The 15,300-nt window shown below is 52.8% G+C and overlaps 1 protein-coding gene across 3 annotated transcripts in view; it reads left to right on the top strand.

The window, feature by feature from the left end:
* The first annotated feature begins 369 nt into the window (after positions 1 to 369).
* SNX33 (sorting nexin 33) overlaps positions 370 to 15,300 on the top strand; it is a 214,178-nt gene continuing 199,247 nt past the window's right edge. For 2 of the 3 annotated variants that reach the window (XR_013959110.1, XR_013959111.1), the window contains exon 1: positions 370 to 2,842. Coding sequence is in view for 1 of the 3 variants with exons in the window: in XM_080642674.1 (XP_080498800.1) it covers positions 1,372 to 2,842; positions 9,379 to 9,632 (1,725 nt within the window). In the remaining 2 variants the exon portion in view is untranslated. Of the gene's footprint in view, positions 2,843 to 9,378; positions 14,432 to 15,300 lie in introns of those variants that run through there. The other variant, XM_080642674.1, reaches the window with a different exon arrangement.

Genomic DNA, 15,300 nt, shown 5'->3' with positions numbered 1-15,300 from the left:
ACAGTCCTGGAGGCTCGCGGGGGGGGGGGGGGGGGGGGGGGGGGGGGGGCTACTTCCTGGGTCGTCCTCTTTCCTTTCTCATCCCGATCTCCCTGGAGCTAGTGTGGGCCACTGCCCGAACAACGAAAGAAGCCAAGAGCTGGCGGGGGGGTGGGGGGGTGGGGGGGTGGGGGGGGGCCGGCGAGGGCGGAGTCGGCGTTCGAGCCCTGCGCCTCGCGGAAGTGCGGTAGAATTTGCCTGCTTTCTCTCTGCCACGCCCCAACCCTACACCGCGCCCCGCCCCCCTACCCCCTACCCGCCCCCCCCCACCCCGCCTTGCCTGTTCCCTCCTTCCCCGCGGACGCCACCTCCCCAATCGCCTTTTTTTTTTTGGAGCTGGCTTCTTGCTGGCGGTGTGGAGGGGCTGCAAGTGCTGGAGGAGGCGGGCTGGAGGCACGGAGGCCGGCAGGCCGGGCGCCATCTGTTCGCTGGAGCTCACTCTGCAAACTCCTGTTGAGCGCGTGCTGGCCGGGCGGGGGGTCTGTACGCCGGCGCCGCGCCGGGCCGCTTACCTTCGGACGCGGTCCTCGGATTCTATCAGGTCAGCCTCAGGCTCAGAAACTGCTGAGGAATTAGGCAAACAAAAGAGGCCACTCAGCTGGTGGGGCAAAGTCGCCTGAACGCCACTTCGCCCCCACGGCGCCCGAGCGGGCTGGAGGCCCCCTGGACCGCCAGGGTCGGCGAGTTGGCGGCCTGTTGTGTAAGCCGCAGTCCTTGTTTTCCCGGCCTGGCTGGTTGGGAAGCTGGACACATCCACCCTTGGACTCGATTCAGGAAGGAGGCTGCTGCTTTTTCCTTTGGATTTTCTGGATTTTTGAAAACCCAGTGGCCCAGGAGGAGGAGAAGGAGGAAGGAGCAGATCTGGGGAGGAATGTGAGAGTCTTCCAAGGCCTGGAGGGGCCAGAAGGAGCTGGGAGCCACAGCTGCCAGGGTTCTGGAACCGTGGTTTCCGAGTGATTCTCTTTTGTTTTAGAACCTTGTTCCAGTGGAAAGTGGAATTTTTGCCCTCTCACTTCTCCAAGTCACTTGACTTTTCTCCTGGGAGTGAAAGGAGGGAGAAATTCCCCTTCAGGTCCTGCCACGGGTAGGGAAGAAGACTAATAATATGAGGCTCCCCTGCCCCCAGACAGGTGCTGGGAGTTGTGATAGGGAAGTTTTGGAGCCATGGGCACAGCTTTGAAGAGAGGGCTGGGCAGCATGTCTGGGTGCTGAGACCTGCATTAGGGGCGGAGAGACAGCTGCTGGGGCAGGCCTTTGTTTGCTAGTGCGTTCTTGGACATCCTAGTTCTGGGCAGGACCCTTTCCTCATCTTTCTCTACCACTGGCCCAGCCATGGCACTAAAAGGCCGAGCCCTCTATGACTTCCACAGTGAGAACAAAGAGGAAATCAACATCCAGCAGGGTGAGGATTTGGTCATCTTCAGTGAGACCTCACTGGATGGTTGGCTGCAGGGCCAGAACAGCCTTGGTGAGACAGGGCTCTTCCCCGCCTCTTATGTGGAGATTATTAGCTCTGGCACCAGCTTCAACCATGCTGACGACTCCAGCAGCTCTGCAGGCTCTCCAGGCACCCAGGTGAGCTTGTATAACAGCTCCAGTGTGGCCAACCTTGGGAGTGGTGGGGGCAGTGGCTTCCTCTCAAACCAGGGCAGCTTCGAGGAGGATGATGATGATGACTGGGATGACTGGGATGATGGATGCACAGTGGTTGAGGAACCACGGCGGGCTGGTGGGATGGGCACCAATGGGTATTCCCCACTCAACCTCTCCTACCCTGGTGCCTACCCCAGCCAGCATATGGCCTTCCAACCCAAGCCACTCCTGGAGCGGCAGGACAGCCTGGCATCTGCTAAGCGAGGCAGTGTGGTGGGGCGCAACCTCAACCGTTTCTCATGCTTTGTGCGCTCTGGAGTGGAGGCCTTCATCCTGGGTGATGTGCCCATGATGGCCAAGATTGCTGAGACATACTCCATTGAAATGGGCCCTCGTGGCCCCCAGTGGAAGGCCAACCCCCACCCATTTGCCTGCTCTGTGGAAGACCCCACCAAACAGACCAAATTCAAGGGCATCAAAAGCTACATCTCCTACAAGCTCACGCCCACCCATGCTGGCTCCCCTGTCTACCGGCGGTACAAGCACTTTGACTGGCTCTATAACCGCCTGCTTCACAAATTCACTGTCATCTCTGTGCCCCACCTGCCAGAGAAGCAGGCCACAGGTCGCTTTGAGGAGGATTTTATTGAGAAGCGTAAGCGACGGCTCATCCTCTGGATGGACCACATGACCAGCCACCCTGTGCTGTCCCAATATGAGGGCTTCCAGCATTTCCTCAGCTGCTTGGATGACAAGCAGTGGAAGATGGGCAAACGCCGGGCAGAGAAGGATGAGATGGTTGGTGCCAGCTTCCTCCTCACCTTCCAGATCCCCACGGAGCACCAGGACCTGCAGGACGTGGAGGACCGTGTGGACACTTTCAAGGCCTTCAGCAAGAAGATGGATGACAGCGTCCTGCAACTGAGCACTGTAGCATTGGAGCTCGTACGCAAGCATGTGGGAGGCTTCCGCAAAGAATTCCAGAAGCTGGGCAATGCCTTCCAAGCCATCAGTCATGCCTTTCAGATGGACCCCCCCTTTAGTTCCGAGGCCCTCAACAATGCCATTTCTCACACGGGCCGTACTTATGAAACCGTTGGTGAGATGTTCGCTGAGCAGCCCAAGAACGACCTCTTCCAGGTGCTCGACATGCTGTCTCTCTACCAGGGTTTGCTCTCCAACTTTCCTGACATCATTCACCTGCAGAAAGGTAAGAGCCAGTGCAGCACATCTGGAGAGCCTTACTGAATCTGCACTCTGCTGGACGTGGGGATGTGAGCATGGCCTACACAGAATGGAACAGCTCATCTAGTCTTTCTGTCTCTGCCTTGTTCATTCATTCAACAAGCGTGTTGAGCACCTACTATATGGCAGATGCTATTTTAAATGTAGTGATATTATTGTGAATAGGTCTGTCCCTGTCCTCATGAGGCTCACTGTTTACCTTCTTGTTGTCTTTTCCTTTCTTCATTCAGTTTTTTTTCCTGTTTCTGTCTCATTTTCTCATTTGCGCATTATACACTGAGCTCTTGAAGGTATCAGGCTGGGTTCTGGGAACACGGAGGTGACCAGGGCCTAGGCCCTGCCCTTGAGGAGCACACATGGATACAGACTCAGATAACAAGCACAGTGTGGCCTGTCTTCCCACTGCCTTACAAGCTCACCTCCTTCAGAACCGGTTCTCACCACTGCATATCCTTTCTGTGAGCTCCCAATCTGGGTAGGGAGGGTTGTTGTCCCCATTCTACAGATATAGAGGGTGGTGTCCATAGAAGAGTAGTTGCACAGGGAGTCCATGGCCCAGCGGAGACTGTTTCTTCCTCTTGTGACTCCTCAAGCACACATTCATATTGGCCACCTCCCAAACCTGGCTGTGTTTTAATTTCTCACAGCCCCTCTGTTGGGGAGAAGCAGGATGGGCCCCTCTGTTACTGTGTGGCTGTCAAGGAACTGGCAGGGAAGTGACTCATCTCTGGTCACCCAGGGGCACCTGGGCTGGCCTGGGGAGGAACCAGGGGCACATGGCCCATCTAACTACCCCTTCCCGAGCCTGGCTGTCTTCTTGCCTGAGCAGTGAATCCTGATCTGACCTATCTGGTAACTGAGTCCTGGAAACAACAGGCAGGGCAGACGTCAGGAGAGAGGTGTGGTCCTCCCTGGGGCTGCTTGGTAACTCTGGAAGAACGTCTCTAAGGCATCTGTAGGGTGGGTCTGGCTCCTTGGCCCCTAGGCCTGAGGTCAGGCCTGGCTAAGTTGGTAGTTTTCCTCTGGGTGGGGTCAGGAGTCAGGCCTCTGTATTGAGCCTGGAGGTCATCAGTAAATGCCACCCCCTACCTCAGTACCCAGGAGAGTCTGGTTTAAACCAGCCCTGCTCTCCTTTAACAGGAGGTTGACTTCTAGAACTTCTGTAGCTCTCAGCTTCCTTTCTCCCTTCACTTTCTCTTTTCTTTTCTTTGTCCTTTTCTCTCATCTCCTCATTCCTCTCCTCCTCCTTCCCTCTTCTTTCAGCTTCAGGAGATATGAGGCCTGAACTCTAGTCTTGGCTCTTCCCCCAATTTGCTGTGTGCCCCCTGAAAAGTGCCTTCCTGTCTCTGGGGTCTTAGTTTCCTGATCTATAAAACAAGGGAGGGTAGACTCTAGCTCTTAGGCCTTCAAGGTGGGGGAGGGAGACTTATGGGGAGGGTCTGGTTGAGGACAGAGTGATGCCTTAGATCTGGCTCTGAGCTCTGGAGCAGGGATAGGGCAGGGGAGGTGGCCTGGCTGGCTGGTGGCCTTGGTTTGGAATGGAGCCACACCCCCACTGCTGCTTTAGGGCCTGGGAAAGCTGGTTCAACCAGTTCCTTAGATGGCCTGTTCCTACTGGGCAGCAGCGTGGGCAGCAGGAGGAAAGCAGTGGCACAGTGATTAAACAGCTGTGCAAATCCCCCCCACCCCACCCTGTGGTGGCTGGGGACCTTCACCCAAGGCAGAGCTGGGGGCAGGAAGGCAGCCCTATATCCAGGGCTCCCAGGCACGCACTTAAGTAGATGGGAGTAGAAGCCAGACTGGCCTTTCTGACCCTGGGGCGGGGAGACAGAGCTGAGAGAGGCCATTTCTGACTTTCCACTTGCCACTTGAGGTGTTTCTAAGAGTCAGGGGCCAACTGTCCTCTGGGGTGATGTATTCAAGCTTAGGCAGAGGCCAGCCCACCTCCCCTTACCTGGAGGACCCTCTCCCCAATAATCGAAACCCTTTTGGGCTTATTCTTCCTCCTTCTGGACTCTGCACTGCCATTCCTAGGCCTGTGTTCTGGTGAGTTACGGAGGGGGCTTGTAATCTGGCTGAGACAGAATTGGGCTGGCTTTGGGGGCCCATAGCCTGTTGGAGGAGGAGAGGTCCCATGCTGGCCCTGCAAGTAGAGCCTTTTCTCAGAGGAAGGAGGAGGAAAATTGGGTCCCCCAGGATTCTGTCCAGCTTGTCTGGGTATCTGCAAGATGGTGAGCGTGTGGGAGAGGTCATGGAAGGAAGGAAGTGGGAGGCCTAGATGGGATTAGGAGACCAGGATTTGGATAGACATTGTCTCTAAGGTGACCTTGAGAGAGTTTTCTCCCCTCAGTGTTTACCTTAGTAAAATGGGAGATGGAGTCTAGTTGGCACTGAAATGAGGCTCACCAGCCTGTCTGCCCACTGGCCCAGCTCCTGGACCTCAGTCCTAATCAAGGCAGTTTTGGGGGTAATTGCCCCAGGGTAACTATTATTAGGGCCTGGGACAACAAGGGGAGACAGTGACTGCCCCTACTTAAGACTCATCACACCCAAGCCAGGAGGTTGGTATGACCCCTTCCATTTTACAGACGAGGTGCAGTGAGGTGGGATGGTGAGCAGAGCAGGAATTGGAGCCCAGGTGTGTCTAATTCCACAGCCCAAGCAGTGTCCACTGTTCCTGATAGATGGGGGAAGGAGCTCCCTCAGGGATGGCTATTTGGAGTAGATGAGTTAGGAGGGGAAGGGAAAGGGAGGGAGGCTTGGATGCTCTAGTGCAGTGGTTCTCAACCTTTCTAATGCCACGACCCTTTAATACAGTTCCTCCTCATGTTGTGGTGACCCCCAACCATAAAATTATTTTCGTTGCTACTTCATAACTGTAATTTTGCTACTGTTATGCATCGAAATGTAAATATCTGTGTTTTCTGATGGTCTTAGGCCAGCCTTGGGCAAACTACGGCCCGCGGGCCAGATCCGGCTGTTCTATCCAGTTCTCTTGCTCTCCCCTCCGCTCCTTTACTTTGAATTTATATTAGTTCACACAAACACTCCATCCATGCTTTTGTTCCGGCCCTCCGGTCCAGTTTAAGAACCCATTGTGGCCCTCGAGTAAAAAAGTTTGCCCACCCCTGTCTTAGGCTCTACAGCAGCGGTTCTCAACCTGTGGGTCGGAAAACACAGATATTTACATTACGATTCATAACAGTAGCAAAATTACAGTTATGAAGTAGCAACGAAAATAATTTTATGGTTGGGGATCACCACAACATGAGGAACTGTATTAAAGGGTCGCAGCATTAGGGAGGTTGAGAACCACTGCTCTAGTGCTAACTTAGCTGCAATCCTCTGTGGACTGGAGGCAGGCCCAGGACCACAAAGCATGCACGGAGAGGCCAAGGAGCTCCTAGATTGGACAAGGCAAAGTGACTCTTGCAAGCCAGGCACCTGTCTAGGGGACAGGTGGAGCCTCTGTTCTGGGCTGTTGTCTAACCCTCCCTCTGCCACCCCTCCTAGGTTTCCATAAACAAAGAGAATCATTGCCATGAGCCACCACCAGCTGGTTCTTGCTGTGAAAAAAGCAGTTTGTAGACAATTGCACGTAGCATTTTGAGCTCTTATTTGGTCAGGTGCCGTCCTAAGTTCTTTATACATATTAGTTCAATCAAACTTCAATTACACTAAAGGGTAAATATTCTTATTCCATTTCACAGATGTGGAAACTAAAGCATTATCCTGCTATGAGCAGTTGTCAGTAGCATCATATCTAGTCCAACCTGTACCCTTTGATGTGGGGAAACCTGTAGACCAGGCAAGAGCAGTAGCTTGCTGGAGGTGACACAGTTGGGACCAGGACTCAGACCTCCTGCCCCCAACCTGGTGCAGATGGTTACAATCTCCAAGAAGAGGGGATAAGACTGATTAAGGAGGGAGCTTAGGGACTATGCCTGGGACCATGGAGCTCTGAAACTCCAACCTTCCTTTTCCTATTCCCGGGACCCAGCCTACAGGACAACTGCCAGGGCAGGAGGCTCCCCTGGGTCTCTCAGGTTGACTCCAAAGTGGAAGGTAGGGGCGATGCCGGACAGGCCTGAGTCCTGACTCCCTGCTGGTTTCTGGGGCACTTTAGTGTTAGCTGGTCTAGGCCCCAGACCTGAGTTGCAGGGTGGAGAAGTGACAGAGAGCAGGGTGGGGCCTCCACCTCCCTCTTACCCCCATAGCCTTTGTCCCTTATCCCTGGCTCCTTGCCTGTCTGTCTGTCTTTGGATACCTAGCAGTTGCAATAGATTAATTTCTATTATTTGGGCCTCAATCTCCTCATCAACAAAAGGGGCCTTTCCTTCCTCCAAGGCTATGGGCAAGAAGTGCCTTCTCGAGTACAGGCCCACCCCCCACTGTACCTGGACTTTCTCAGCCAGGTGGAATCCAGGCTGGTTAGTGTCTCCTCTTCCAGTAGGTTCTTTTTGCTGAAGCTTAACTCCAGTTTTTTTTGTCTTGTTGTTTTTTACCTGTTTAGTCCTTCCTTATTTCTTGGAACCTTCTCAAATTCCTGAGTCCATTGTCTGGGGGTCCCACACAAATGCCTGGGTGACCTGGCATGGGCTCCCTGCAGGAGAAGTCATGTCTACCTCCCAGCTGTGGAGGGATGTCTCTGTGCCAGGCATCCCCTATGTGAGGGGCAGGAAGGAGGTGGGAGCCCCTAGGCAAGTCCCTTCCCTTCATGGCCTCAGTTTCCTCTGTAGAGCAGTGGTATGGAAGGTGGGGCAGGCAGCTGGCCTCTAGGGCCTCTCCTGCTCTGAAGTCTCTTATTGGGTCTTAGAGTGATCCTGCTCCGCTGCCCAGGCCTGAGCAGTTGGGATGGAGCAGGAATGTGGCCAAAGGACTGAGTGGGCTGGGATCTGGTGACTTCAGAGTTATTTTGAATGCGGTGTGAGCAGCGCTGGAGACTGTTCAAACTTGAGTGTATCTGCCCCAAATGCCAGTATTAGCCAATAAGCCATGTACTTGTTTACTAATATGGTGCTGCCAGTTCTAAAGGCCCCCAGAGTTATTTCCAGGATATAGAGCCCTGGGATTGGCATATAGTAGTGCTCAATAAATGCATCTTGAATGCATTGAATAATTTGTAAAAAAAAAAACGTTTTGAAGTCCCTTGAGAAGCCTCCTTCAAGAAGAAATGGGAAGTATGGATAATAAGCATGTTATTTGTATGCAGTGGATCCTTTTGAAGTACTTGATGGTGTGCTGTCCACCATGCCAACCCTTCTCATCTCATTCCTCTTTGCACAGTGGTTTCCCTACAGCTCTGAGGGAGTGAGTGCCAGGCCCTGGCAAACTGCCTCCCCCTATCAGCAACTGTCCCCCACTGGCTTTAATGCAGAATTAGTCAAGTGCCTGTTAATTCAGAACTGGAATCCATTCACCAATTGCTTTGTTGATTCATTCAGATTCTTCCAAATTGGGTCACCTGCCCAGGTTCATCTCTTGCCCTCCATCTGTCACCTGGTTATTACAATGGCCTCCTCTAGTCCCCTGGGAGCTGGAGTGAGGAGGGGCCAGGATCTGTCTGTGGGGGAGACACACACAAAGGAAAACTCCAGGTGGCCTTTGAGGCTCTGTTTTAGAATAAGCAGTGTGATGGTAGTGGGAAGCATTGTTCCTGGGAACACTGAGGGAGGCTCCTGGTATACCTGATGGGAGGCTTTGAATTATGCATAGGGATCCAGGGGGCAGAGAGATGAAGTTAGGAAAGAGCAGGGTGAGTCTGATGAACATGGGGTCAGTGTGAAATGGGTACAGGGACCAGCTCTCAGAGAGCCTTATGAATGGATGTGGATCTTGATCTGCAGACAGAGGGAAGCCAGGGAAAGCTTGGAACTCTGGGTGCCCAGCTTGGCTGCTCTTCAGGTGCTCTGGAGAATCTCTCAGAGGCTGGGACTGAGGTGGGGAGGTCCTTGGAGGCCTGTTGTAGTTGTCCAGTGAGGGACAGGTTGAACATGTACCAGTGGATATGTATCAGGATCTGCTGTGTGTTAGGCTTTGTTCTGGGTGCTGGAAATATTGAGCTCACAGCCCATAGGAAGGCAGTCAGAGAAACTGCAGGGTGGTGAGAGCTATGGGAGAGGGAAACCCAGGGCACCTGAGAACACTGGGAAGCACCTAATGCAGTGGGGTTACAGGGGAGGCTTTCTGGAGGAGGTAATGTCTGAGCTGAATTAGGATATCCAGGTTCTGGAATGTAGCTAGCAGAGCAGTGACTGCTTGGGTGTGGGTTGTTGTTGGTGCCATAGGTTTGGAGGGAAGATGGTGCATCTGTTTAGGTGAGGGTTGGGACATCCTGGTGGGGACACCCAGTTGGACCAGGAGTCTGGAGTCCAGGAGTGAGGTCTGAGTCGAATTAATGAGGCCACTGTCTGCTCTTGGGGGTACTAACAGAGGGTTTAGGGAACAAATTGGGGACATCAGAGCCCTAACAACCCTTGTCTTCTGCTCTGCCTATGCCAGGCGCTTTTGCCAAGGTAAAGGAGAGCCAACGCATGAGTGACGAGGGCCGCATGGCACAGGATGAAGCAGATGGCATTCGCAGGCGCTGCCGCGTGGTGGGCTTCGCCCTGCAGGCTGAGATGAACCACTTCCACCAGCGCCGTGAGCTCGACTTTAAGCACATGATGCAGAGTTACCTGCGCCAGCAGATCCTCTTCTACCAGCGGGTAGGCCAGCAGCTGGAGAAGACGCTGCGCATGTACGACAACCTCTGACCTTGAGTACTTGGCCCCACCCCACCTTCAGCCTGGTCACTGCAGTATACTCTGGTTTCCAGACCTCCTGCACCAGCAGCAGCTGGGGGTGGGCTGTGGAAGAGTCATGGGTACCCCTGGGGAAGTTCTCCATCCCTTAGAAGTGGGCACAGCAGGGGTGAGAATGGGACCAGGAACCCTCCAAGCTGAGGCCTGGGCTGCTGGTCAGTCACTTGAGGCTAGGCCAGAGGCTTAGCCAACTGTAGAGCCTCTAGTCTTTGTGCACCAGGCCACCATCCCCTCATTCTGGGGCCTGCTGTGGTCCTGGGTCATATGTTGAACACCCAGGGCTGTGACACACCTGCCCTCAGGTTGTCCCCAGTCAAGGTGGGGATCAGACACAGAAACAGATTTGGCGGGGGGATGGGTAACACAGAATGACCCATGGTAAATAAGGGGTTCCTGGAAGCTCACAGAGGGGTCCACTCATTCTGCAGGTCAGGAAAGACTCCACAGTTTAGGTGACATTCAAGTGGTATCTTGAAGAATGACAAGGACCTGCCAGATAGTAAGTGAGGACAGTAGATGGGGAGGACATTTGGAAGAGAGGAACAGCATGGGCAAAGGTATGGAGGCATGAAAACACCCTTCATTTCTCCCTCACCTTTCCCAAGCAAGTTTGCTACCTTACTTTGGTGGGGAGGGATCTTCTTTGTTCCTTTGTCCCTGTCCCTGCCTCTGCCCCACCCCTGCTCCCTGCAGGAGGGCCTGCAGGCCAACATCCTCCTGACTCCCTTTTACCTGCTAAACCCCTAACACCCCTTGGTTAGTGGACCACACAGCATCTTTTCCCTGGGCTCAAGGTGTTAAGAAAAGTCATAAACCCCAGGGCCCTGGTGTTATCTTCCTGGAGGGCACACCCAAAAGGTACCAGGTATTTGAGTTCACAGCAATAGTTCCTCACACTCCAGCAGGCTCAGACCCCAGGTTTCTAGGGTCCTTGGTCCTATGAATCCCTGAATTCTTCCTGGTGCACAGTGGGAAACCCAGGGGAAAAAAATAGGTTGATTGACCCTGGGTCCACCTGCTGATGGCCAGTCTCATTGTGATGCCTGCCTGGATTCTGGCCATTTGCACTGTCTCCCACTCATGTTTATGTTACTCCTTCCACCAGGCCAGGGGGTGGTCCAGCAGCGAGTTGGGTGGAACTGACAGGTGCCACTGCTAGCCCCCTCCAGGAGGTCATGGTCCTTCCTGGTGGCTGCTGCTTGAATATTTTTTCTTGATAAACTTTTTTACAATTAAGATAACAAAAACATGATTTTTAAATTTAGATCTCAGAGGGGATGAGGGTGTGGGAAGGATAGAACCCTATTGTCCCTGAGGTTATGATAGGCACAAAATTTACCCCAGAACCTCAATAGTTGGGGAGAAGGCTGTGCTGGTGGGAGGTGCTATCTGGGGATCTAGAGGTGGCCAAGAACACCTCTAGATAGTTTCACACCCTTCCCAGACCTCACTATCATCTCACAAATGGTGAAGTCCTGCCAGGGATTTGGCTGTGCTGCTCTGATCTAGGGCTGAGGGTTGCATGAAAAAGGGATAGGACACCATGTTTCAGGACAGTCTAATCAATGGGGTTCCTCTCCCCAGGGAGGCCCCAGCCCAGGGGAAGGAGGTGGAGCTCAGAAACGGTGTCCTTTCCTAGGCAGTCCTGGATACCCAGCCATGCGGTGGCTTCCATGTTGGAAACTGAGGAGGACTCCTTAGCCCTGCCATTGGGGGTGCCCCAGGCAGGATGAACAGGGATCTTCACACATGGAACAGATGAGTGTGGTGAAAGCACAATGTTCTTTCAGGGCAACGTGGACTTGGTGTAGGGAGAAGTGCCTGGGTCCAGACATCAGGGGTGGCTTTGGCCAGGCCGGGGGCCTGGGGGCTCAGGGCAGTGAGATAAGAAAAGAGATGGCAGATGCATTGGGGGAGAGGGCAGCAAGGGCTCCCCATTCAGGGTAGAATGTCCTCAGAGGAAATTCTGGATTGGGCCCTTAACCCTGAGTCAAATTAGATCAGATTTGGGACTTTGTGAAATTTTCCCCCTCCCTCTTCCCTGCTCTCCTTCCTTCTTATCTATTCCCTTTGAGGACCTTCTCCCCCTTAATATTTTCTCAGCTTTGACCTCTAAGTAGCCTTCTGCAGAGAGCAGTCTGACCACAGCAAGGGGGCTGTTGGGGGAGGGTTTGGGGGCAACTTCTCAAGGACAGTCTGAGAAGGGTGGGAATGCTTCTCTTAGCCCACAGTGCCTGGAAAGTCCCCATGCATGCTTCCTGCCCTGGGACTGCCCTCTGTGTCCCTTCCTTGAAAGGGGACCATCTCCCATACCTCCCATCCTCAGGGTGAGGGAGTTGGCCTTACACCAGGTCAGCATGCACCTAGGAGAAGAACCAGAATGTGAAGTGTTGGGACGGGCTAGGCCTACTGAGATCTGTAGGCTGAGATAGCATGTGTGTGGTGGGGACTAAGAATGTCATAGCCCCTCTCCCTATTTCTTTCTTTCTTTTTTTTCTGTCTGTGTGTGGGATAGGGTGTTGGCGGAATTTGAGATCTATTGGGTCCGGCCAGAGCTCCTTTCTGCAGGGGACTGGGGGAATAGTTTGGGGGAATATCCTGGTGGCTGGCCTCAGTCACATGCCAGGCACTTGTTCTAGACTAAGCTGGGCCCAACTGCCTCCAGTTCCCTCCCTCATTTTTGTCTGAGGGGGGTGGAAAACCAGGCCTCTCTTTCTGCCCTGGGCAACTACCAGGACCTGAGGGGACCCCTGATACCCAATCTTGGCCCAACTCAGGAAAGGAATCTGTTTTGTGGCCACATGTGGGATGTTGGGGATGGAGGTGGTTCTCAGATCCTGCATCCTGTTGCCTCCTGGACACAGGAGGGCTGTGAACCACTGTGCCACAGCTGGAACAGAGCCAGGCCTGGGGAAGACAGGTGGTCCTAGGCCCAGTTCACTACCACACCTCCCATCCTGTGGCACAACCACACAGTCATCCATACACCCACATGGTCCCAGACACTGTTGCCCAACCCAAAGTAGACATAGCCACACACAGCCACACAACTTCCCCACAGGCACATAAGCCACTCTTGGCCACATATACATATATGCATGGTCATGTGCTCTCACAATTGCACTCCTATCCACAGTGCCACATACTGTCACACATTCACAGCCATGTCCACACTTGGCCATGTCTATACATGTTATCTGTTCACTATGTCAGTCTCAGCTATGGCATCACTCTCAGCCATACCACAGTCTCATGCACACAGTCATACCCTCACACAGTAGTGATACACGCAAACTGCCACAAAGTCACATGTGAACATAGCAAAGGTGTCCCACATGTAGCTACACCTGTATCACCTTCTGGGGCAGTGTGCGTGAACCACCTCCAGCCATCTGGGATCACCCATCACCCGACACCACCACATTAGTTCTTCATTGCACAGACAAGGAACTTGAGGTCCAGTGAGGGGTGGCAGCTGGCTGTGTCAGTGTGCCAGGGGATGCTTCGGGCCAGAAGTCAACTCCTGGTAGGCTCTCTGGCCTGGCCTTGTGAACCCATGGGCCAGTGTCTAAGTTTAGGCTGCCTCTGGAGGCCCCTGGCTGAAGCCACCAAACAAAGCTCCAGGCATCTACTGTCTCTTGAACTAAAGTTGAGGCTGCTGCATCTGCAAGAGCCAGGATGCAGTGGGCAGAGCCCAGGCCTTGGGCTTGAGGAACATTCCTGCACCATTTCCCTAAGTATGTGAGGACTGGGCCCACCCTGCCTGTCTGCTGCTGACTCAGACCTCTCTAGCAGTCAAGCCTTCTGGGCTCCCTGCCACCCTTCCACAAACCCGCTTTCCCACCAATTCGGCTGTGGTACCTCTCTCCACTGGCCAGGCCAGAAAGAGTCAGTGAGCCCAGCAGAAAGACCATGGAGAACAATAAAAATTCACCTCTCCAGACAGAGCTCAGAAAGGACAAGTATGAAGTGTCTCTGGGATTCAACATAGCTTAACACAAACATTTTTTCCTTGAGTTTTGTTTTGTTAGACAAAGTCCAGTGCAGTCCAGTCTGTTTAAAAAACTGTCTCACACAGCTGTGACCTCCTTGGTCCATACAGCAGCCTTACTAGGCATCATTATTCCATTTCATGGATGAGATCAAGACTTGGCCAGTGGGAGAATAGGATCTGCCTATGATCACACGATGTGTCTGAGGCCTCTGGACTCGAACCCAGCTCTCTGGATCCATTCCTTAAAGTTACATGAATTAACTTATTTAGGTTAGAAGGAAGAGGGGCTGGCAGATTTCCACTTCAGAGGTGGTAAAGAATGGGAGGCTGGTGAACCCAGCTGCTGAAATGTGAAGGGGCTTGAGGGTAGGTGGATCCCGTCAGCACTCAGGGATGAAGAGGCTGACCCAGGGACTCCATTACAGATGAATGTGTGAGGAGCATTCCTACATTTTTCTATAACTGACTTGCATTCCTCTCTTGCTTTTTCATTTCCCCACATGGTTGAAATTTAATTTCAAATCAATATGGGGACCCTTTCTTTTCTGAAGGATGCATCTACCTTTTGGGGGTGGCATATTTGAAGACCATAGGCAGGCCCCTGGCACTTTGAATTTTAGAGGCTGAATCCCACACCCTGTCACACAAGAAATTTTGCTGGCATTCCACATTAAAGTCATTAATATATACCAATTTGAGTTAGGTTCATTACTACTTAACAATGTATTGTCTTATAGATATTTAATTAAACTTTATTAATTTTAATTTTTGTCTTTTTCTTTTATTTCTTTTGCCTTTTTTTCTGGTCATCTTCCCCTACTTCTTGCCTTCTCACCCCTTGTTTCTTTGATCCCCATCCTGAGGTCTCTGGGTCTGGCCCTTTCTCTGTTTTGACACTCAGGGCCCCCTCAATTGCCCCTGTACCTTGTGGCCCACAAGGAACCTCAAGGGGGTGGCAGTGTCCCTTCTGTGACCTGTGGCCCTCTGTGGGGCTTGTGATCATCAATCCATAGCTCCCACCTCACGCTCAAGCACAAGGAGTTCTGGAGGCTCCTTAGAGACACTGCAACCCTCTGTTGTCTGAGGTCTGGGGCTTCTATTGTCTCCCAGTGTAAGCAGTGATGGACAGTGGGTGGTCAGTATTTCATAACCACTCTATGTGTCCATTTATAACAGGAGTTTCAGATGGTTTTCAGGAGGGTTACATGAGCAAAATTGGTCATCTGGACAGTGCCTGCACATTGCAAGTGCTCAGTAAGGACCCACAGGGATTGTCAGCCTCTGAGCAGAAACTTAGAGCAGCTCTTGAGCCAAGAATATGTGTGCTTCATTTCATAGGTGAGAAAACTGACTGGGTGAGTCCTTCAAGGCCATATACTGGGTGGATGGCAGGGCTGGGTCTGGGACCAGGCTCTCAACCACTCCTAGACCCTGAGCCTTGCTGCATGTTGCCACCCAGTTTCCTTGGGAGCAGACTCTTTGGGGCTTCCTGGATGTCATGGTATTTGTCAGTCCAGGGCAAGAGGTGTCCTGGCTGTTACATATTCCATTACACACAAGATAGCATGGCCCAATACTTATGACACAGGCTCACACTTCAGAACTTCCTCAACAGACTCCCTGGGG

Source organism: Plecotus auritus (assembly GCF_963455305.1).
Source record: "Plecotus auritus genome assembly, chromosome: 1".
Lineage (NCBI taxonomy): Eukaryota > Metazoa > Chordata > Mammalia > Chiroptera > Vespertilionidae > Plecotus > Plecotus auritus.
Note: the sequence above shows the minus strand (reverse complement) of the source record. Positions and strands in the feature narration are given on the sequence as shown.